The 24,397-nt window shown below is 33.8% G+C and overlaps 2 protein-coding genes across 2 annotated transcripts in view; one reads left to right on the forward strand and one right to left on the reverse strand.

The window, feature by feature from the left end:
* Cep85l (centrosomal protein 85 like) overlaps positions 1–24,397 on the reverse strand; it is a 93,924-nt gene that overhangs the window by 56,086 nt on the left and 13,441 nt on the right. The window contains exons 2-3 of the mRNA XM_042679747.1: positions 19,037–19,195; positions 12,436–13,208 (exon numbers count right to left, since the gene is read on the reverse strand). Of these exons, the coding sequence (XP_042535681.1) occupies positions 12,436–13,208; positions 19,037–19,195 (932 nt within the window). The remainder of the gene's footprint in view (positions 1–12,435; positions 13,209–19,036; positions 19,196–24,397) is intronic.
* Positions 762–8,439, forward strand: Pln (phospholamban). Its single transcript, XM_042679843.1, has 2 exons — positions 762–833; positions 8,072–8,439. The coding sequence occupies exon 2, from the start codon at positions 8,169–8,171 to the stop codon at positions 8,325–8,327; it is 159 nt and encodes a 52-aa protein (XP_042535777.1). The 5' UTR covers positions 762–833; positions 8,072–8,168; the 3' UTR covers positions 8,328–8,439.

A 24,397-nucleotide genomic window follows, 5' to 3' on the forward strand; every position in this document is an offset into this window, starting at 1 on the left:
AAATTGTGTCAGTGAAGCCTCACTGTCTTGCAAAACAACTTAATCATTTTTTTTGCAGTGTCTGCTTGATAAAATTTATTAGAATGTTATGGTAATTTTACGTAGCTACTCAAAAATCTTAAATTTATAAAGTTTTTCTTGAGAAAAACCTATTTAAATGTGGGATTACTCATAAAAAATGTTGTTAAATAGAAGAAAACACCTATCCATTCATTAGTTCTTATTGTATAAGATAAAGGTTTTTTTTTAACTTGTTATGTGATAAGCACCAGACAAACAATATAAGCTAGGAAAAGGTATAAAATTTGATTCAGTGAAAATATTTAACTATCTTGCTACACACCAGTATCAATGCAACATTAGCAGCTCGATTCAAAGTTGTTTCACTAAACCTGGATCATTATTCTTTTAAAATTTCTACTACAGCAAACATGTTAGCTCTTTAACATCAATATCAGATTACGATTGCCTCTACGGCTGAAGATGAACAATTTCTACCATCCCGAGCTTTTTTCTTTCATTCCTCTCCCAAATACCTCTTAAAATTAAAACTAAAAAGTAAAGCACAAAGTGTTAATGACCTTTTTTCCTCTAAAGGAGGAAAAATGAAATCCTAGAGTTTAGTAGTGAAGTTCTAAAGTTTGGTTGTGATAATTATGGTTAACCAATCATAACTTCAGAATTCCTGTGTGACATCATAAAGACCTCCCTATTTTTTCTCCTTCACCTACAGCAACTGTTTGAATAAACCTGTTAAGAGTCAGAAAACTTCCCAGCTAAGCAACACTTCACACAACTCGACATCCTTCATTGTGACGAACACAGAAGCTAAGGTAAGGCAGCCTCTTAATTTTGGAAATCTTTATTTTCTACAATTCAGACTTACTGAACTTTTATGTAATTAATCACACTTTCTAAATTTCAGTTCAAAGTTGGAAAATAACATCCTTAATTTCTAGCTTATCCACTTTGTGATGATAAAAATAAGCTTAACCAACATCAAAGATCCTGAATCACAGATCCTGGTTATGGGTTTGCAATTTTAATCTTAATCTCATACTTGGTTTTTCAAATAGGAATTTCCAATTATGTTACCATATATACTGGTAGTGATGATTTTACTTTTCCATGCAAAAACAATGGCTTCATTGATTACATATTACTTCGCTGAGATCCAGTGCACGACTGGGCTCTTTGTTTACATCTGGACAATATGAATAGTTGTGTGACAACATTATCAGCATACCCAATCTAATATAATAGTCATGATTCTTAAAGTAATATAAAAATAATTTTATACAAAGTACTCTGAAAATGAACTTAGAGAGCTTTTCCTCCATAAACTGCAGTCAACTTTTAAAAACTACTCAAAACATGCATGTTTGCAATAATGGAATTGCTTATTTTAAGTTCAATACTTTAAGTTCAATACTTTATCATAAAAAACAAACTTTAAAACACTTACCACAAACACTTTAAAAAGTTTTTTCCAATGTTACAGAATAAAGGCTTTTTTGGCATACAAACATTCTTAAATATTTCACTTGAAGAAATTTAAATGCATGTTTACTAATGTACATCTATCAAAAATTAATGTCCTCCAGTGTTTCTCAATTTCCAAGGGATGGAGATATCACAATAAACTTTATGATTTCTGTTTAAATTCTTTTATAATTCTCAATTAATAAATGAAATGTTTCCTCATTCTTAAATCTGTCTCAGGACATATAAAATCACACTTTTTAAAATAAAACTTACCTCTAGAATTCTCAATTACTAAATACATGTTAATAATTAACTCTGCTGCTCATGCCAAATACGAACTTTGTATTCTCCTAAGCAGCTTTCCTTAAGACATACAAAAACAGCTGAAGTTTTTATTTACTACTGAGGCACCCTCTAAGTGAGTGTTTTATATGCATATTTCTGCTTTTGTTAGGATGTTCATCTACATTACCAGTTAATGAGGTTTTCAACAGAATTTCATTATCACATACTTCAAAGTACACAACTTCTACAAAAGAAATTTTGTTACTAATCTTCAGGTAAACATTATATCCAGTTTACTGGAATGACACAATTAAATGACTGTAGTTAAAAACTTAAACATAATGCCACAGTGCCAGATATTATGTCTGAACTAGTTCATGTCTGTTTAAAGGTGACATTTTAGTGTCTGTTTTCAAAGATATGAGCTTTAAAATTAAGTGCTAAAAGAATTGCTAGATTAAATTGAATAGAAAAAATATTCAGGCCAAGAAAATTATTAAATAGATTATTTTTTAAGAACTAGTCAAAGAACTAACACAGTTGTCTCCTAAGGATTTACCACTGTTATTTCCTAATATTCACAAATCAAAATTATTTTAAGGACATAAAGCAAAATAGCTACATTTGAGTAAATATTAAAATGTATATAATTTCTTAATTTCATTAACTGATTAGAGATAGCAGGTTTGCATAAATGAGATTGCATTTGGGTTATAAATACACATTGTTTCTTGATCTCACTGATTAGAGATAGCAGAATATTTGTATAAAATATTTGTATAAATCTAAATATTTAGAAATATCGGAATATTTGCATTAATATTTGCAAAAATTAAAATTTACTGTATAAAATTTACTTAAATACTTTATTATATAATTAATTAACTAATGTATTAAAAGTTTCATTGGAAATAAGGGTTATAAGATATATTTATTACCAACTCTAGAAATAAAAAATGAAAAATTTCCTTTTTGTTGAAGAACAATTTTCTAAATACTCTTATATACACAAATGTTTTCTTTGGTCTTAATTCTCTGGCACAGAATCTCAACTTCACAATTTAGGAAACATTCTCAGAAAGGAAAATAGTTCAAGATCACACAAATAGGGGAATAATTTAAGATGACACAAATAGGACCGCTGCAGAAGCCTAGGTCTTACAACTCTAAAGCACATATGCATTCTATATACCAATGTAGTTTAAAAAAATAAAGCAGAACACTGACAAAGGAAACTAAGGTACATATGATAAATGGCATTTTATAAGACAAATTTATAGAACACAAATATTAATTTTAAACCATTCTGTTTCATTTCAATTTATACAGTCAGACTTTTCAAAGCCAGAGACATTATAGATATCCTTAGTTATTAAATAATCATTTTGAAAAATTCAAAATAATCACATAAATTTAAAAAATAACATGTCACATCAATATAAAGTCCCTTATTATTTAGCTTGTTTTACAATTATACCCTTAATTTATTTAGTTTCCTAAAAAATGTCCAGATTAATTTCTTTCTCCTCATGCCTTTCCATAAAAAACTTCATTTTTCCTGCTTCCATATTAAATCCTCATGTTCCATCAATTTTATTTCTAACCCCTCATTCTACCATTTAAATATACAAGTTTTTTCTCAAAGTGCCTAAACAAAACTCTTGATTGGTATTTAATCTATGAGAATCACTAGTTTTCATGTGAAATAAGAATTTCCACATGTACAGACTAACAAGTAAATCTGGCTAAGATATTGTCTCCGAACATGAACAGAAGTAGCTTGTCAGTATTCTTACCCTACAGGGTTCTGAAACATGCAATACCAGATAAACACATGAAAATGAAGCCTTGGTGTAGGACTCCACCCAGTACACTTACAGTCAACTGAGGCCCTCTAGTGCTGTGTAAGATGAACTCCATCCACTTTCAACAAAATTGACAGATTCACATTAATGAGGTTGGTTCAATTACATTTTTCCTTAAGACTTCCCCAACATTCTGCCCCATAGCTGCTCCAAACTAAACAACAAAAGGAATCAGAAGGCCCAAGACTCAAAAAAATGAGAAAGAATATTGTAATACAAATAAGTCTACAAGCATAGTAGCAACAGCCATGTACCAATTTCGGAGGAAAAATCTGTGCTGCTATTTAATAAGCTCTCCTTGAGGCAGAAATTTAAAGCCAAGACATTACACTGTGACACCAATTATTCAGGAATTACACCCATATTTATGATTACAGAGCTCTGACCACACCTAGTTGGAAGCAGCTGAAAAAGGTTTCTTCATACATCCAGTCTGTACTAAGCATGCTAGAATGTTGCCACCAAGTAATTTAAAATAGAATTTCCAAGGCTAAAACTTAGACAATAAAGTTATCACATGGAGTGAACTTTTATAAACCAATAGGTTATAGGTGAAAAAGATACAAGCACTTCTGGCTTACCTGTGGGAATAACCATTAGTAGCAGAAAAAAACTTGAAACTCTTAATAATTGTAATTTTTTTAAGTCTTGCTAATTCAATCTGTAGGGTGTTCTATCTAATCTTCTATACTAAATAAATGGAAAAATTAAGTAGAGACCATCTGAGGTGAGCACCTCATTATTTGAATTTAGTAGCTATAAGTTTTAGACTGTGTCCTGGGTGGAGCCCTACATCAAGGCTTCATTTTTTGTGTATTTGGTAATGCATTCTTCAGAACTATGCAGGTTAAGAACACTGACAAGCTATTTAGTGCCCATGTTTACTAAAATGCAAAAATAAAATTCTAAAAATAAATTTCTAGAATCTACAAATACAAAGAATCCCAAGAATGTATGACTTTGGCTAAAGTAATAACTCCCACAAAGTCTGAAATTCAGAAAGTTCTATAAAGCATGGAAAGTGTTAAGTTGCTGATTACTCAGACACCAGTTCAGACATCAAAACGTTATAAAGCCTGTTGAGTCTTATTTTGCACAAGAATGCATGGGATCTTACTGGTGAAACAGAACTCATTGTAGACACAGTGCGGGTTCCTGGTACCCTCTATCAATTAAGTTGCCTAATAACGGCATACAATCTTTGCTAAAAAAAAATTATGGTTTCTTGTGGTTTTTAATTTTTTAATACCACTTCAAAAACAATACTTTCTTCAATTTGATTTTCTTTGAGCAAAAGATGAAATGGAACAAGATGAAGGCTTTATAAACTTCGTAAAAAATAATAAAGACTTAGTTATGTTCTTCACATCCTTTCAAAAATTAGAGTAATTCTGGATCCCACAAACATATAACTAACACTACTGTGGGTATCTTGCTGCCTCTAATCTCCCATCAAATACCTTTCAATGCTCTAATACTAGGGCCTTAATAAAGAATTACTTTTTAAGTTAGTCTGCAAATGAATATTCCTCTTGCATCCATTATGAACAGTTATCCTTTTCATAAAAGAACCAGAATAATCTCAGTGTCTGCAGCTGGCAAAGCAAGGTTAGAACATCTCAACATTATTTCTCATTATGCTAAAAGAATGCTCTAAAATGATCATATTACATAACAATAAAATACCTTCCCATCACGTATTACTCTATAATAATAATAATAATAAAAGAAAAAGAATGATGACAACAGAATTTCTAAGTATGTAGGGTGTTGGTCAGTTCACAGAAAAAAAATGATAAACATCTGACACCATGACATAAATTATGATGTAGTAAAAGTGACACACAACTCCAAATATAAGAGTATGCTGTTTTCACATTCAACTTTTCATTCTGATGTATCTGACAGGAAGCCTTCCCTTCTATGGATGAAGGGAACTAACTAGACCATCAGAATTAAGATTCAACACAGTTCAGATCATATCACTATAAAGTAAATTGAACCTAAAAATTTAAATGCATACCACTAGCATTTCTACATGTAAAAGATTTTTTTCAGTTTTAGAATAAAATTACCAAATGACTATCTTCAGAACTGTGTCAAATTTTGACAAGAAACAGGTCACTGTCATTAATCTGGTCTGTTCTTTATATCCACTTCATTTTTCAATAACACTAGGCTGTTATTTTTTAAAAATCATCTTGAGAGTTTACTAATTATACTTTCAACAGTATAATCTATGTTTTTAGGGCCTACCTCTTTCTAGTTCACAAACATAAAATGTCCATGTGTACAAAGTCTATTCATGTTAACGTGTTCATGAAGACACCATGAACTTAGGTCAATTCTCTGAGCCTTATTCTTCTCATATATAATAAGAAATGTTTAGTGATTAAAAAAAAATCTCTCACTCAACTATATTAATCGCATGGTGCCAATCCTGCACTGAGTACTAAGACAAAATGAATATACCATTCCTTTGTTCATAAAAGCCAGTTAGGGATGCTGACAAAGTATGCAACAGCCTGATAGCCAGATACAGTCACCCTGAAGTCATACTAAAACACAGCAGAATTGATAACCAATTCTACTTCAATGACTAATACAACTTTTATCAGGAAACAATATTTAAACTTGGCCTTAAGGATCAACTGGGTTTTACCAGGCAGTAAAGTGACCAGGGGCAAGGGAGGGATAAAGTCATTAAATGGAATGGAGTTTTTATAGGAACATGACCTGTTTTATGAAGCAACACTCATCACAGTCAAGTTATGGATGAGTCCTGTGTTCATGATAAACTGTATCTCCTTTTCCATGTTTTACTTTTCTCAAGGTAATTTTTAGCCCAGTGGTGGTGGCTCTCACTTATAATCCTAGCTACTCAGGGTTGGAGGCCAGCCAGACAAAAGTTCAAGGTGCCATTCACGGCCAATAACTGAGCATGGTGGCAATATGCCTGTCCTCCCAGTTATGTGGGAGGCTAAAATCAAGAGGCCCACACTTCCAGGCCAGCTCAGGCCAGAAAAAACTATCTCCAGTAAAAAGAAAAACCTGGACGTATTAGTATAGAGCTGTTATTCCAGCTAACGGAAAAAGTATAAATAGAAACATGTGGTTCAGGACACTCCAGAAAAATAGCAAGATCTCATCTCAAAAATAACCAGAAAAGCCTGGGAGGCATGGTTCACATGATAGAGTTACCTGTCTAGCAACTATGAAGCTTTGAGTTCAAATCCAGGACCACCAAAATACTTTTAAAAATTGGGACTGAATAAATAGCACTGAATCCTCACACAAATATATACATCTTCATCACCATTATCTCTGGGTTGTTAACTATGGCTTTATAATCCATGTTTAAGTTTAATTATTTTAAAAATTGGTAGGAAAGTATTTTGATAAAAATTAAAATATCTCCAAAGTGTTACTATCAATTATCCCTGGATAATTTATACTGAATTTTAAATCTATACCTATTTTTCCTATTTATCCTTTTATTTTCTTTTATTAATTATCAAAGGTTTGGGCCCTGTAGTACAGATATGTTACAAAAACTTTGATAGAAGGCAAGGCACAAACCATTCCTCCTAAGCACACGTTTAAACTGGAACTGTCCATGGTACATAATGCAATAATGATAAACTATGACTTCCAAGCTTAATAAGTGTTCAATACTTAATATCAAAGCTTGTTGAAATGTTATTTTAAAGTGATACTCTGGGTATAAAATCATAAATGGGCATGACAGACAGTAGAATTTTTTTTTTTGACAGTCCTCACGCTTGAACTCAGGGCCTGGGCACTGTCCCTGAGCTTTAAAGAAGTTCAGACCTAGGACCCTACCACGTGAGCCACAACACCACTTCTGGCTTTTCTTGCTTATGTGGTACTAGGGACTTGAACACAGGGCTTCATCCATGCTAAGCAAGCACTCTACCACTAAGCCACATTCCCAGCCCCAAACAGTAGAAATTTATTTAAACTTCTCATTTATTTCATTTTGGGGAGGAAATCAAGATTCAAGAATAATTGGGTTAGATGCATTTCTTTTTCAGCTCTGGAGAAATTAATGTACTAATGTACTAATGTGCACATCAATTATGAGAAACTATATGTAAGAACTTTTATCCAAAGATATACCAAAAACAAGCTGTACCATCAACCAAGCAATACTTGCAGTCAAGTTGAAAGAAGGCACAAGCACAAGACAAATGAGACTGTAATAATACATGCCACCAAGGAAAGATAGAAAAAATAATGGAGAAATGAGGGAGAAACATATGCATGTACACACAGAGAGACTATGGAGTATTTGAAGTATTGGTTACAAAATACCAAAAGAGGAAAACAGATTAGCGTGAAATTCCATCTTACCAATTCAGAGAACAAGTTACACACAAGCTTAATTAATACATTTATTATTTTTTATATTCTAGGAAAACTAAAAGAAGACAGTTATTTCACATTTGGCTGCCAGCTTTTTATCTTTCTCTTGACCATCTTGGGACTGTAGACTGCTGCCTTCCCAGTATCATGGAGAAAGTCCAGTACCTCACTCGCTCTGCTATAAGAAGAGCCTCTACTATTGAAATGCCCCAACAAGCACGTCAAAACCTCCAGAACCTATTTGTCAATTTCTGTCTCATCTTAATATGTCTCCTGCTAATCTGCATCATCGTGATGCTTCTCTGAAGTTCTGCTGCAGACTCAAGACATGCAACTTGCCACATCATCTTAAAATCTGCCATCCCATGAAGAGGGGAAAACACCAAAGCATACTTCCCAAGTAGAAAAATTTCCTTGTCAAAACATTGAGATTAAGAGCAAAAATTGTTAGCAAATATATTCATCTGCTGGATCTTGTAAACATGAAAAGGGCTTATTTTCAAACCATATAATGACTATAAGTGCATAAAAATGTAACTGCTGATTTCCTCAAAATGGTTTATGAATGTCTTTCAGAGTTTTAATTTGGAAACAGCACTGCTAGTAAGTTCACTTTATATGTATAGCCTTATCTTTACTCATTGAGGTAATATAATTTATGTTGCACTTAAAAAACTCTTAAGACAATAAGTATTCAAAGTTTTCACCAAGTACTCCAATAATTTAAATGAAGTGGCCTTTAAATTAACCCACTGATTTCTCACATCTATATACTTTCACTATTTTTAATTACAAGTCTTGGTAATTAGTTTTTATCAGAGCCTATATTCTAAAACTAAAATTGTTTTCATTTTCTATTCTAGATTAACATTCTAACATTCTAGTTTAAGTAAGTTAACCTTTCTTTCTGGGACGTAAAATGATATTTTTAAGTCAAAAAGCACTGATATAAACTGGTTATCAAATACCCGAACTTGTCATACTCTATCTTTGGTTTCACAGATAGTCTTCTATTCCAACCTTATAACTAATGAAGGCAAGGAAACAAAAAAATTTCCAACAAGAAATATATTATCTCAAGCATTATGAGAAATAAACATTTGAATTCTATCTCCAAATATTAACTAATTCCTATATTTTAAACAAAATTCTGACCTATAGGATGTAACTATTTTCCTGAATCTACCAATCAGACAATTAACACTCATTTTGTAGGCTACATCAATGAGCTCAGGAAAAGATCCAGAAATGTTAATCTACAATTTCTTTCTTACTGAATATATTTTCAATTTCCCATGTCATTTTTAAACATCCTCTAACAACTAATAAAATAACAGAAGTAAAAAATGTTTCAGAAATAAATACACTAAAATTTAACCCAAGTCCAAAGTGGCTTACATTCAAGATATATATTTTTATAATTATATAATTATATATTATTTAATTAATAAGGAATAAACTTCCCAAAAATATTATTACTAAAAGAATATGAAGCATCAATATTGACCTTGGTGTCTCTTTTTTTTTTTTGTCGGTCATGGGGTCTGAACTCTCAGCCTGGGCGCTGTCCCTCAGCTCTTCAGCTCAAGGCTAGCACTCTACCACTTGAGCCACAATGCCACTTAAGAGTTTTTTCTGCTTATGGGTGCTGAGGAATCAAAACCAGGGCCTCATGCATGCAAGGCAAGCACTCGACCACTGAGCCACCTTCCCAGTCCCCTTTGGTCTCTTTTTAAATTAGTATTAATTCTACAAAGAGTTTCAACATGATATTTTGCAAATGTATGTATTGTAGTTTAATCAAATTATCCCACCAACCATTGCTCTTTTTTCCAACCTTTTTAGTTTTTAGTAGGTTTCATTATACTATCTTCAGATATAGACATAATTCTGTATTATTCACCCCCAGTATTCTCTTTCCTACTTCCATTTGTTCCCTCCCAAACTAGTCATACAATTACATATATAAAACATATATACCCATACTATTTTAGGTCTAGCTTTCACATACAAAAATATATGTAATATGTATCGTTCTGAACCTGGTGTATTGGGCTCATTATGATGATCTCCAGTTCCATCTACTTTCCTGAAAAATGACATAATTTCCTGTCATGGTTGAATAGTACTACATTGAATATATATACTCAACATCCTTTATCCATTATCAACTGAAGGCTACCTGAGCCGAATTCCACATTGGTTTTTAACACAAATAGTCCTAACTGAACATGGAAAAAGACTTTACTTTTCAATCCTATGAATCACTAGATGTCATGTAAATAGAAAGGGAGATCATTCTGGCTCATGAATATCTGTACAACAGTTGGTAAACAGGATTTCATACTACCTGGGATTTCTCCAACAACAGTTCATTTAAAAGGTTGGAGATCCCCATTACAGCCAGGAAACTTATAAATCCTATAGAATACACTAACCTACTGGCCCAACAATTATCTGTACAAAAGTACCTATGTTCTATAATTGCACTAACATTACAAATAAGTGGAAAATTTGAACTGATAAGTCCTATGTCTTTCATTATAACGTGCCATAGATTAAAATATCAATTTAACTGTGAAGTGACAGGAGTTTTCTCAGTAGAACAAGATTTTTTTTCTTCATTCTGTCTTTCATAGAAATTTTAATGTGCGAGATTTTGAAATATTATAAATCATTAAAATACAGAACAAAACCATTTTAAACTACTCTGTTTATTTCTGATAAACAGAAAGCTATATATTTAAATAGTAAGTAAATATCCTACTGCGGAGCATATGCTCATCTTAATGTGTAAATACTAAAATGCACAGAATCATCTATATTAAAATGAACTGAATTCCCTGTAATATATGCTAGATTGATAATGACTTGTTCTAACTGTAGTGTTGATGTTGCAAGGGTCTACAAGATTTCCTAATATGAACACAAGAGGGCACCCTAACATAGAGATTACTTGTCCTTTGTTTTGAGTCTTCAGGCAAAACAGGAATTTCATGTAAAGGTCTGCTTGAATGCTAAGTAACAGTACACTTTCAAATATCTAGAAACAATATGCCAATTATATATTAAAGTTGATTTTAAAATATAAGTCAAATACATTAATAACTTTTACACATGAATATGAATATATCACAGGTAGAGTCATGTGCACATCTGTAGTGTCCAGTCCACACCTCAATGCATAAAAATATCACAATAAACCCCTTAATTTATACTAATAAAAAGTACTTAAAACAAAAATATTAAAAGACAAAACAAGATGCAAAAATGAAAAAGAAAACTTTTTTTCAAAGAAGACAGTAAAATATTTTCAAGTTAGAAAGCTTTCTTATTCTTTCATTCCTAGTCATGTTAGACAAAGGTCCTTTAAGTCATTAAGTTGTTTATACAAGAGAAAATTTCCACCTAAATATTTAAAATTACCAGGTGTCAATATTTTGATTGATCAAGTCCCAAAGGCACAAAGTTTCATTTTCTTCATGCTAATGATTTCAAGCCAGAATTTAAAACATGCCAGGGAAGGTAAGAGAAAGAATAAACAAGTTTGTCAGTAAAGAGATCTCCACTATGTCCAGGGTGAGCTTCTCTTCAGCAATTTTTATATTTTATAACTTTATAAGTAGTAATGAACAGTAATTTAAAATTTTTACTCTAGATAAGTTTTGCAATGTTTTATAGTTTAAGAGAATTCTGATAAAAAAGAAAATGACAAGATTCAGAAAATGGGTTTGCCAGTGCAAATGAGCAATAGAAAATTGTCTTGAAAGAGATTATGTTTTCAGGTCAAGAAATTACACATCTACCTGTTATTCTACTAGGGAACAATGATAATACCTTATTTCTCTTTCTCTAAAGTGATCTCCTTAAACTGATCACCAAATTTCGACGCTCAAGATTTTCACTATTTTCAAGTGAATGACTAAAAATATAAATGCAAAGCAATTATTATCAAAATATTACAAATGACTTTACATTTACATTTACATTACCAAGGCCACTACCAGATGAACCAAGGCCCAGAGAAATTAAGCAATAGGTTGGGAAACATACAGGTTGCAATAATGATAGAACCAGAAAAGCTAGTTTTACTCTCAATTTTATATTATATCATGTCAACCTCTGTTTCAAGTTTCTTGAAATAGAACATTTTGTTATCACACGCATTTAACAAATGAGAAAGTGAAAACAAAATTAAGCACAAACTTTAAGATTCATTTTAAGTCTCAAATGCTTTTTCAGATTTTTGGCAATACAATAGTCAAGTTTATGATAATGTGCTTGTTAACTTGTGGGAGAACAAAATATTTAAAATAGTGAATGTGGACACTGTCCCAAGGGTAACTCCCAAGGGTAACTGGGCTCCATACCACTGAAAGGGTGGTGAGGGAAGCTAACAGGTTTGGGGCCTTACCTGTATTGGGGTTTCACTTCCTGGTCGAAACTCCTCCATTTGCTGTTGTTGCCAAGGAGCTAAACTGTAAGAATCCTCTGTAGTTCTACCTTCCAAAGGGTTTGTCCGTAACTGCTCTGTAAGCCACATCTGAGTCCTCACAGAAGGCTGAATGGGAACTCCACCTACTGCCTGCTGCCCAAGCATTAAGTATTTTGGAGATTCAAAAGCATCTGAGCCTGTCATAATGGGCTTGCTCTCAGGTAAGGCACTGTATGTCATGTCTGAGGTCTGTCTTCTAAGAGCAGAGGAAGAAGATCTAAAGTCGTCTTTGTTACAGCTCTCAAATTTATACTTGCAATCCAGAGTTGATGACCGTTTTTTATTTATTTCCTTGTCCTCTAACTTCAGCGTCTCCATGCTATCATGTAAGCAGCTAGGCCCAATAGTCCTCAATTGTGATGTGAGAGCCTTGCCCCTCCCTGTCTTTTCCAAACCATTCTTTAGCTCTTCTGTGTGTGCAGTGGTGGCCTTGCTGTAGTTGTCTGGGGTAGTGAGTCTGGATAAAGATGACCATTTCCGAAGGGGCCGGAAGTCCTTCATATCTAGAGAAGAGTCCTGATCCCCTCTACTGTGGTCTCCCAAGGTTTGCATGAGGCTTGTACTCCATTTTGAGCCATCTGGTGTTAATGATTCCCTGCGTTTGGAGTTAGACGGCATCACATGGGCAGTGGGAAGAGTAACCAATGATCGACTAGGCTTAAAAGATAGTGTGCCACTTGAAGTTGAATGATCTGAAAGAGACGAGATTGTCAAACTGGTTATAGCTAACATATTAAAGAGAATGAGGTAAAGGGCAAACTGCCAAGAAAAATCTGGACATGATTTCAAATGTTTCTCATAGGACTTCCTTTAAAGGAGGCAAACAAAAACATATTTCCAACTATTATTTCTAAATATGCCTACATAAGTACATCCAATGGTGAAAAATTAAGATATATTTATATTTAGGCTATCTAATCAAAGTATTGTACATTTAAAAGACTATTCCCCATTGATTTTTTTTTTTTCTGGTTGGTTGTCCCTCTTTAGCTGAGGTGAGTATGCTACCACTTGAGCTACTTCTGGTTTTCTGGTGGTTTATTTAAGATAAGAGTCTCACAGACTTTCCTGCCAAAGCTGGCTTTGAACCACAATCCTCAGATCTCAGGCTCCAGAGTAGCTAGGATTACAGGCATGAGCCACAGGTACCTGGCTCTATTCTCCATTGAGAGGTCTTGTAACACAGCACTGAAATCTCAGATATAACTCTATCTAGTCTCCTAAACTGTAGAAGTCTATGCCAAATCTGAACATTTCAGTACCTCCTACCAACTCTAATTCAAATTAGAAATAGGAGCAAAGGAATTCCTGCAATAATGTAAAATAATCAAAGTTCTAGCACTTTATCTTCAGAGACAGGGGAGCCACTAACTTTCCAGTCTCACTGAACAGCATCGCAAATGATCTGCATCCCAAGGCCAGAAACTCAGGGTCTCCCTCGCTTCACATTCACTAAGTCACCAAGTTGTAAACCTTTATTTCCAAAATGTGTGAATATCTATAGCCTTAATCTATCCCTCACATTATACAAGTCTTCGAAGGATCTGTGAGAGAACAAATGCTATCTTTTACACTTAATCTAGATCTGAAAGATCTAGTGGGTTGAAGAAATGCTGATAATTCAGCATATATATTTCATTTATAAGAAAAATTGGATGAACATGAGCCAGGGAGACTACTTCAGAAAGTGAAATTCCTGTTGGTCTCTAGCACAAAATTATTCATTAGAGATGAAAAGGGAAAGATATTACAGATTGGGAATTAACAGAAAAAGTGAACAAGGCTACCCATTCTATATTTAGGAAATTCCTGCTTTTGTGTGAGCGAATCTAAGTATAGGCACCTTTGTGGAATCTGTTGTTGTTTGGGATAAATTGTAGTTACAAAATAAAAAACAGGAAACTATACAACCCTGTACCAAAGCATTCAGATTTAAAATCCAACAGTTCAACAGATTAGCCAATGTCAGACATTATATTTTACTTTTTGAATTAAAAACATGTGCCTAAACCATAAAGGCAACAATTAATTTTATATAATATGACCCTTTTCTCTTCTTTTGTTAATATCAAGATCACATCACATCACACATTCATATTTTATACTGTTGTGGAGGAGGAACATTTTTGAACCATATTCAATTTTGCCTTTTCTAAACAAATATTTCAAAGTATTGCATATATTTTGAGGTAATTTTTTTCCTTTTCTTATCCAGCTTCCACCTTTACACACATACTAGATACTGAACCTAGAGATGCACATAGACAAATACTCTACTTGACCTGTGCCCCAATTTTTTTTGTTATTTCATTTTGGAGATAAGCAATCCCTAACTTTACACACCTGGCCTCTCTACACACTGACTTTTGAGTAGCTTAGATGTTGTGTACAATTACTGCCAAAGTTATTTAATGAATATAAAATGAATGCTGGAAGGAAATGAGCATAAAGTAACTCAGTGAAAAGGAGAGGAATGGGAGATTTAGAAATAGTAATAGAGCCAGGCACTGGTGGCTCACATCTGTAATGCTAGGTACTAGAAGACTGAGGTCTGAGGATCTCAGTTCAAAGCCAGCCCGGGAAGTAAAGACTGTGAGCCTCTTATCTCCACTAAACTACCAAAAAAGTTAGATGGCTCAGGTGGTAGAAAACTAGCTTTAAGCAAAGAAACTCGGGGACAACATTCAGACTCTGTTCAAGCCCTAAGGACCTGCACCAGAAAAGAAAAAAAAAAAGAGAAACAATAATAATAGTAACTCCTTTGTACAACTACTTAAAGATAATAAAAATATGATTTTTAAAAAAGGAACAATAATGTGGATGGGGTAAATTTTATGGAAGTACATTATATGCATGGATGTAAATATCACAATGAAATTAGGTGTTGTACAGAGGGGTTATCATTTCACAATTCAGGTATTGCATACTTTTCTCTTGGCCACTGTCAACCCCCTTCCTTTATTTTCCCCAATTTCTACCTCCCATCCCTACCCACAAGTTACATAGTATATACTGAATATCACCTAGTATATACTGAATACCATGATTGTATTTGTTCACCCTTCTTTCTCCCTTTCTGTGCTCCCCCACTGCCCCTCCCTAAAAAGCAGATTAAAAAAAAGAAGCACACAGAAACACTACCTGGAATTTGTTTTGATTAATAGTATTTTAGGTGTCCAGGTTATACTAATATTTTTTAATAAAGTAATTCAATGGTAGTTTCACTAAAGAATAATCTCTTAAGAATGAATAAATAGAAGGTATTGCATTAGGTAGAGAAGACAATATTCAAAACTGCTCCCTCTCCCCCCCCCCCCCCCCCCCCCCCAGGGAAACCACCTTTCAAGATTAAGGACAAAATATATTTTCAGGAAAACCTTACTACCAAGCTCACTGAAGAACCACTGGCGTTTCTTTAGTTTCTATAAGATAACAAATGATTATATATAACAATGAAACTTTTCACACAAAATAATGTGTAAAAAAGAAATTAAGCAGATAGACTATTTGGCAACTATGGCATACAACTCAAAGCAGGTGATGAACATTACAGAATGCTGTGAGAATACAGATTGACTGCTATCACACATAGGTTAAGAGTACATGTCACAACTGCTACATTAATAGCTAAGGGAGCTAGTAGAACTAGTATAGCTGGAGAGTCCCTGGCAATATAATTAAACTAGATACCTACTTGGTATCAGGTATCATCCACAAATAGTACTTTAAACAGACCACAGACCTAAATATAATATGAAACTGTCAGGGAAAAAAAAAAACAAGTTGAGGGGAGGGGGGAGGCTGGGAAGGGAGGTGAAGGGTAAACAAAGGAGGAGGCTGCAATGCTTGGTAAGAAATGTATGCATTATCCTGCCCATGTAATTGTAACCCCTCTGTACAGTATGTTCTCAAATAAAATAAAATAAAATTAAAAAAAAAAAAAACAAGTTGAAAATCTTCAGGACCTTATGTTTAGGCAATGGTTTCTTAGCTAAATACCAAATCCAAGCACAAAAGAAAATAGACATTCTACTTATTTGAATTTTAAATTATTTTGCTGCAGGTGCTCAAATAAAAAGACTACCAATAAAATGGGTTGAGAATTGTTGGCAGTCATGTGTCTGATAGGGACTTTAGTCAACACACAAAAAAAACTTTTAATTCAATTAAGAACACAAACAACCCAACAGAAAGTGAATGCAGAATATGAATAAACATTCTGCAAAGAAAATACACAAAAGGTCATACTAAGCACATGAAAAGATGGTTAATATCATTTGTTACCAAGAAAATATAAATCAAAGCACTATCTGATGCCACCTAATACCTATTAGGCTGGCTAAAATCAAAGTAACAGAAAATAACAAGGATGTGGAGAAACGAGAACCATCACACATTGCTGGGGGGGATGCAAAATGCTACAGCTTAGGAAACAGCTAGTTCCTCAAAAACTTAAAGAGTTATTATAAAACTTAGGCAAGTCTACTATATACCCAAGAGAAAAGTAATCATATATCCACACCGAAATGTATCCAAGAATACTCAGACACTGCAGTCAATAGCCACAAAAATAGAAATAGTCAAAATTTCCATCAACTAATGAATAAGATTAATGCTTTGTCTATATAACAGATAATTATTAGGCAATTAAAAGAAATGAAATACTAAAATATGGATAAATCTAATTGTCCTAATTTAAAGAGCAGAAGGGCACCAGCCTTGAGCGATAAAGCTCAGGAACAGTGCCCAGGCCCTGAGTTCAAGCCCTACAACCAACAGAAGAAAAGAAAACAAAAACAAAAACAAAACAAAAAACAAGGATAGATCAAATGTTTTAAATCCAGTCAAATAGTGTCTTCATAAAAGACATACCTAAAATAGTAAGTGCCATTTTGACACTCTGGTATTACAATAGACTGAAAGAACAGAAAAAACAATAGTAAAGAATAATTTTTGTTCTTCTTGTTGTGACTGTCTTGCTATGGATCCAAAATGGAATTTACTATGCAGCCCAGGTTTTCCTCAAACTCTTGAACCACCTGGTCTCAGCCTACTAAGTACAAAGATTAATGATAACTATTCATTGTATCTTAATGATAGTGAGAAACATCTGTTTGTTTTCCTACAGCCAAAGTAATGGTCTATTTATCATCAAGGTAGCTATAATCAGTGATATCATATATCCATAGATATGATGGTATCAGTGAGGCATTTTTTCCAAAATCTACAACCCCCGTTAATCATGAGAAAATATCAAACAACATTCTATAAAATACTTGGCCACTTCTCAAAATTATTAATACTATAAAAAACAAGGAAAGAATGAAAAACTGTCATAAACCAGAGGAGATTAAGAAGTCATTACAACTATTGGATGGGCCAGGGGAATGAACAGGCAGAACACAGCAGATTCTTCAGGGTCTCCACCCCAGAGATAGGAAAAGATATGTTTCACATCAACACTGGTACATGCACATTTATGGGAAGTTTATCCTAATAGTCCCAAATTGGAAACTGTGATATTTTTCAAGCTGTTAGTAGTTCAAGCATGTGTCTCCAATAGCACCACTAATGAGGTGGTCACTCTTCATCAACAAAATGGAATGAACTATTCTCCATGGAAAAAGTCCTTTCCAAAATGTTATATACTGGCCTGGCACAGTGGCTCACAGTTGTAATCCCAGCTACTCAGGAGAGGCAGAAGTCAGGAAGATCATCATGGTTCAAGGCCAGCCTAATCAAAAAGTTAGCTAGGTGTGGTAGTACAAACCTGTCATCCTAGCTGTGTGGAAGGACTGAAACCAGCCCCAGGTAAAAATGAGACCCTACCTGAAAAACAAAAGCCAAAACAAGTTGAGGTAGTACTCAGAGCACTTGCCTTTCTAGAAAGCATGAGGCCCTGAGTTCAAACCCCAAACTGAAAAAAAAAAGAAAGAAAAAAGGTTATGTATATGATTTCCATTTATATAGTATTCTTGAAATGACAAAATTACAGGATTGGAAAACAAACAAGTGCTTTCTAAGAGTTAGAGGAAAACGGAGAGGGTAGAGACAAGTGGTAGTGAGCAACATAAGAATATACTAATGTACATTTTTTTCCTCCAGTGCTGGGGACTGTGCACGCTTGGCAAGCTCTCTACCACTGAGCTACATGCCCTGCCCTGGCCTGTGTCCTTACTTCACCCATGTCATTACCATGGATGTGTTACTGTCACATAGTTTTATAAGCTATTTCCCTGGGGGAAATGGATAAAGACTACATGGAATCTTTCTGTACTATTTTTTCAAATTCAATGAAAAACTACAATTATATTAAATGTTAGGAAAAGAAAGAAAAATGTAAGCACAATTTGAAATGTAGCAATACTATATTATTCATTAATAATGGATTAATAATATACTAATTATTAAACACTCAAACACTGTAATTTTTACTGTGGAACAACAGACCACTTAAATAATCCCAATTTGCAACCATCTTTCAAAGATTGGTGTCTGTTCACTCTGCATTACATCTTACCTTCCACACTGTCAGAACAGGAAGTGCCAATGCCCGTGTCTCCACTGTCAGAAGCTATACTGTGTCTCCTGACACGGTTATTTCGATGATTAGGTGGAACAGGTGTGGTCTGCCACAATGATTCATTACCAGGTAGCCATGCTGATAAATAATCTGGGCCTATAAAGGAAAATGTGCACAATTAACACACACGCAATAGACCCTTAGTATTCCAACAAGATCACTGCTAAAGAAATACCAGAACTGTTCAAGATACATTGTGGTGTTCACTGCTATATTTCAGATACTCAGATGTTGCATTCATGTTTCCCATTTTTCCCAATCTCCTCTAAAAACACACTGCCTGTCAACAAATACCAAATTTTCACTTTATCATTTCAATTAAGCTTTTGGTGTGACACTTGCTTTGGTGAAAGCATATTTGCACAAAATTAAGGCAATTAAACACTCAGCAGATCACACCATCGTTTAAACCCAACTGCCAATAGCATAGGACTAAAGCTTCTCCATGTCAACAGAGCTGTAGAATGCACATGAACTTCTTATTTGTACTTGTTTGGTAGTACTATAGTATGAACTCAGGGCTTTGCACTGCTAGGCAGGCACTGTATATCCAGCCCTTTTTTCTCTAGTTATTTTTCTAATAGGGCCCTCTCATTTATACTAAAGAAATCCACCATGGGCTTTACTGGTCAAGATAAGGACTTTTTGCCCAAGTTCATCCCTAACCAAAATCCTCCAAAAATGTCTGCCTCCTGAACAGATAGAATCGCAGGCATGAGCCACTGTGACTAGCCTATAAATGGAAGATAATTTCTTTTTTTTTATTACCACTCTTTGTCAAAATTACGTGTAATAAAAGGAATAAGGCAGCTATACTGTATAATATATAAGAAAAATGTTTTATCTTGTGAAAAACACAGGATCTAAAAGTCATTTTGCCCCTCCCAATATAACAATAAAATCTAAATAAACTTTACATATAACACCCATTAATTCATGTCTTCAGCACCTTCCTGGGACTGAAGAACTCTGATTTCTGGGGAATTCAACTTTCAAACATATACCTATGTCTTAATTAAAAATTAAATTCAAAGAGGTGACACTGACCAAGACACATTGTATTCAGCCCCAAAGTAGGGCACAGGGAAGGTTCAAACAATTTATATTATACAACACTAAAAAGAGAATTTGCTTATCATACACAGAAGATAATAAAACAAATTTTCTACTATAACCTAGTCACTTACAACATAATTTTACATTTTTAACAACACAGCATTGTCCTACTTAGCTCAATTTGTCCTTTTTTGAGTTAAATGTTCTTAGCTCACTAATGTTTTTCCAATGTTCTCGGAATATTTGCTTTCATTTTTGTTCATTCTGACATTTTAACTTTTCTGTTTACCCATTACTTCATTTAGCTTCACTCTTTTATTGTCTACTAGAAGGGCCATGTGGATCAGTGTGTCAACGGATCAGTGTCAGCCTCAACCTATGTTGCAGCTAGGTGAAGAATAAAGAATGTGTGCATTTTTACAGTAATCAGAAAAAATGTTTAATCTGCTGAATTTAACATAAAAATTGTACAGTTAGTCTTACTAATGGCTATCAAACACAGTGATTCTCAAATTGGGCTACAGACTTACATAAGTTAACAAGCTTGCAAGATATTAAGGCTTTTGTTTCAATAAAAAGTCCTTTCAAAATAAGTAAGAATAGCAGGCTGCTGGTGGCTCTTGTCTGTAATCCCAACTATTCATACTCATATTCATAGCTGAGATCTGAGGATCACAGTTTGAAGCCAAACCAACCAAGCAGAAAAGTCTAAGACTCTTATCTCCAGTTAATTATCAAAACTGAAATGTAGCTGTGGTTCTACTTTTGCCTTGAGCAAAAAAGCTCAGGGACAGCCCCAGGCCCCGAGTTCAAGTCTCAACACCAGCACCTCCCCCCTCCCCCCCCCCACCCCACTAGGAAGAAGAGAAGGAAGAGGAGGAAGAAGAGGAAGTGAAAGAGGAGAGGAAAGCAGGAGGAAGGAGCTTAAGGAGGAAGTTAGCTTAAAACAAATTGTTATCACATGATTTACTGCCTGCCTCCTTTGTGTTCTGTTTGCAGTGGTATCTACATAAATGGTAAATTATAGCCCTGGATGCCATCTTCATTATGTATACTTGTCATGATTTGAAACAAGACTGACTGCTGAAATCTGTATACCAGTTTAAGTCTATTGACTTAAAATGACAAATACAACCAGGTCTGGTGGCACACTCCTATATCTCAGCTACCAGACAGGCCAAGTCAGGAGGATCAGGATCATGATGTGAAAACCACCCCTAATGTAACTAGTGAAACCCTATCTCAAAAGCCGAATACAACAAAAGGGCTGAAAATGTGGTTCAAGAGTGTGGGAAGCCCTGGGTTCAATCCTCAGCACAGAAAAAGAAAACAAAACTTGACAAATATCATGCATGTGCATAAAATTCATTTCACTGCAATTTTAGGAATAGTCATTCTTATCATTCAAATTGATATATATATATATATATATATATATATAATAACCAAATTAACAAAACCAGATCTCAAACTACGTCTATTAGTCCAAACATTAACATTTAATAAAAAATCAAGTTTTATTTAAATATGAATTATAAGTCAAATTTGAGTTTTATAGGTATATGAAGGGTTACAATCACTTAAACTAACAACTCAAAATGAAAAGCATTGGCCAGACATTTTCACCCTCTGAGGTCCAGAGTAGATTTTATAGACTCTAGATTTGTAGATTCTAGACCTGTCTGAGAATAGGACTTACTACAACTCATTTGATTAGATACCTTCACATTAAAGCGTTGATGAAGTATCCTACCAGTACATCAGTTCTAATTTGATCTGTGGTCAATGATTTATATATCAAATTTTTTTCTTCAGTCAAGTAATTCACCAAAATAAACTCAAAGCCCTATTTACACCATTAACAGAAAGGGCCACTGTCCCTTTCTCACACATCAAATGGTGTGAACAGCTAATAGTATATGTAAATGCTATAGTTCAAAAAGATAGTAAATCCACTAATAATGAGAGAAATAATGAAAAGGACAAAGGATTTTTGCTTTTTTAAAATGATCACCTTTGCAAACATTTGAAAAATGTGAGTCAACAAAGGAAAGAGAATACTCATGATTTGTGGCATATAAATTGGTACAACCTTTCCAAAAGACAATCAGGGAACAGATAGCTAAATGACAACATAGAAAAGGACCTTGTAGGAATTTATCTTTCAGAACCTAGTAGGGAAATACAAAAATATATAAGCACAGCTGGGGATGGGGATGAAGTGTTACAGTGACCCTCGAAAAAACAAAGTATATATATTAAGGTATTTCTGAATAAATGCCTAAAACAAAAAGTTACCTATCTGTAAATGAATTGATAATATGCTAACACTAAGACAATTTACCAACACATTTTTAACATGAAAAGCTGTGTGAGATCGAAATGTTTACATAGCTACATATATAATACAAACTAGAGAAATTGTACATTTTATGTATATGACTATAGAAATGGGGAAGCTTTTTCAGGGAACTCTATACTTAAATGTTAATACCAACTATTCAAAGCTTTACTACCAGAACAAATGCATTATATGAAGATTTACTCCATTGTTACCATTGTCATTCGTCCTATCAGTTATGCTGAAAAATATGTACACTCCTTTTCAAATTATATCAATATTTAATTCTGATAGTATGAAGTGGATATAGATTAAGATACAAAAATTGGGGGCGGGGATTATGAGGGGCCTAGGGGGGAGGGGAGATGAGAAGGGATAGGAAGGGGAAACAAAGGAGGAGGCAACAATGCTTGATAGGAAATGTACTCGTTGTCTTGCCCATGTAATTGTTACTCCTCTGTATGGTATTTTCACAATTAAAAAAAAAAAGATACAAAAAATTCAACAGATTCCTAATAACTTTTATTTTAAAAAGTGCATAAAATCATCAAAGCAAAAACTCTTGATTTTAGACGATGTAATGCTATGTTTCAACCCACAATGTATCTCTACCTTGTGATTCTGTCAACCTTCATAAGCTTTTAAATCAATACCTTAGTCATCATCTCGTATTGGCAGTTCCCTCCAGAGACCCTAGTATGATACTGGGGAAATTGGCAACTTTTTTAAAAGAACAGTGAGTACAACCTTCAATTTCCCTCACAATATTTCAATATCACCTGGATTAATTTGACATCTACAAAAGAGATTTACAAAGCAAATTACAATCTCAACTACCTGTATCTAACTCCTACCCAAAAGCAAACTACAACAAATGACAGAAAAATGATCTGAGATACTGGTAGCATTCCACCTTTCTAAAAAGGTTAATTCCATCTCTAAGTCATAGAAGAAAACAGACGTTCCTTGATTTAGGGAAGGGATTACATCATAAACTCATCATGAACTGAAAACATTACAAGTTACAAATGAACTTAACATACCTAACTTGCCAAACATCATAGCTTAGCTACGTAGTATTCTGTACAGTGTAAGTTGTTTCCCCTGATAATTATATAAGCCATGCCTACAAACATATCACTAGCACAGGAAAAATAAAAATTTGAAGCACAGTTCTAGTGTATGGGCATCACTTTCATCGTATAGTTAAAAAATCTTAAGCCATCATAAATCAGGATTGTTTGTGTACACTATAGCCTTTCTATACTTAGCAACACATGGAAATGATCTCTGAATTTCCTTCAGTGGCCTGCCACCGCATAAATTTGTACTGATGACTTTAATCAGGGACACTCACAACACACACACACACACACACACACACACACACACACACACACACACACACACGAAATGTACTATTTGAAGTAAACAAATCACTACTCAAATAGTTTAAAGGCAAACACTAAAAATATTTACAAATACAGCAAATAAAGTATTAAGGAACTTAAGCAAACTTTTAAAAAGATCACAATAAAGACAAATCCCAAAGAGAAAAGCACAGATAAATAAAAAATTATGAAAAAATCTATATATACTGGTAATTAAGTAAAATCAAATTCAAAAGATATCATTTTACATCTATCAATCTAGTAAATATACCAAAACAAATCACAAAATGATGTTTGTCTAATACTTCCATACACTGCTAAAGTGAACAAATGTTCATCTATCCCTTACCAAAAAAAAAAAAAAAAAAAGTCTGTGAAAGAGCTAAGAGGCAAAGTATATCAATTAACTGGGTTATACTAATCCCATTAATACTACTCTCAAAGAAATTTATATAAACATTTGAATTAATAGAATTTTAGACAAATACTGTTCTTTCAATATTACTGCCA

The sequence above is a fragment of the Dipodomys spectabilis genome, unplaced genomic scaffold, assembly GCF_019054845.1.
Source record: "Dipodomys spectabilis isolate Male_0828 unplaced genomic scaffold, ASM1905484v1 ptg000001l, whole genome shotgun sequence".
NCBI classification, from domain to species: domain Eukaryota; kingdom Metazoa; phylum Chordata; class Mammalia; order Rodentia; family Heteromyidae; genus Dipodomys; species Dipodomys spectabilis.

Excerpts from the sequence above, each read along its gene's own strand:
- Pln (XM_042679843.1), top strand. The coding sequence starts at position 8,169 with ATGGAGAAAGTCCAGTACCTCACTCGCTCTGCTATAAGAAGAGCCTCT.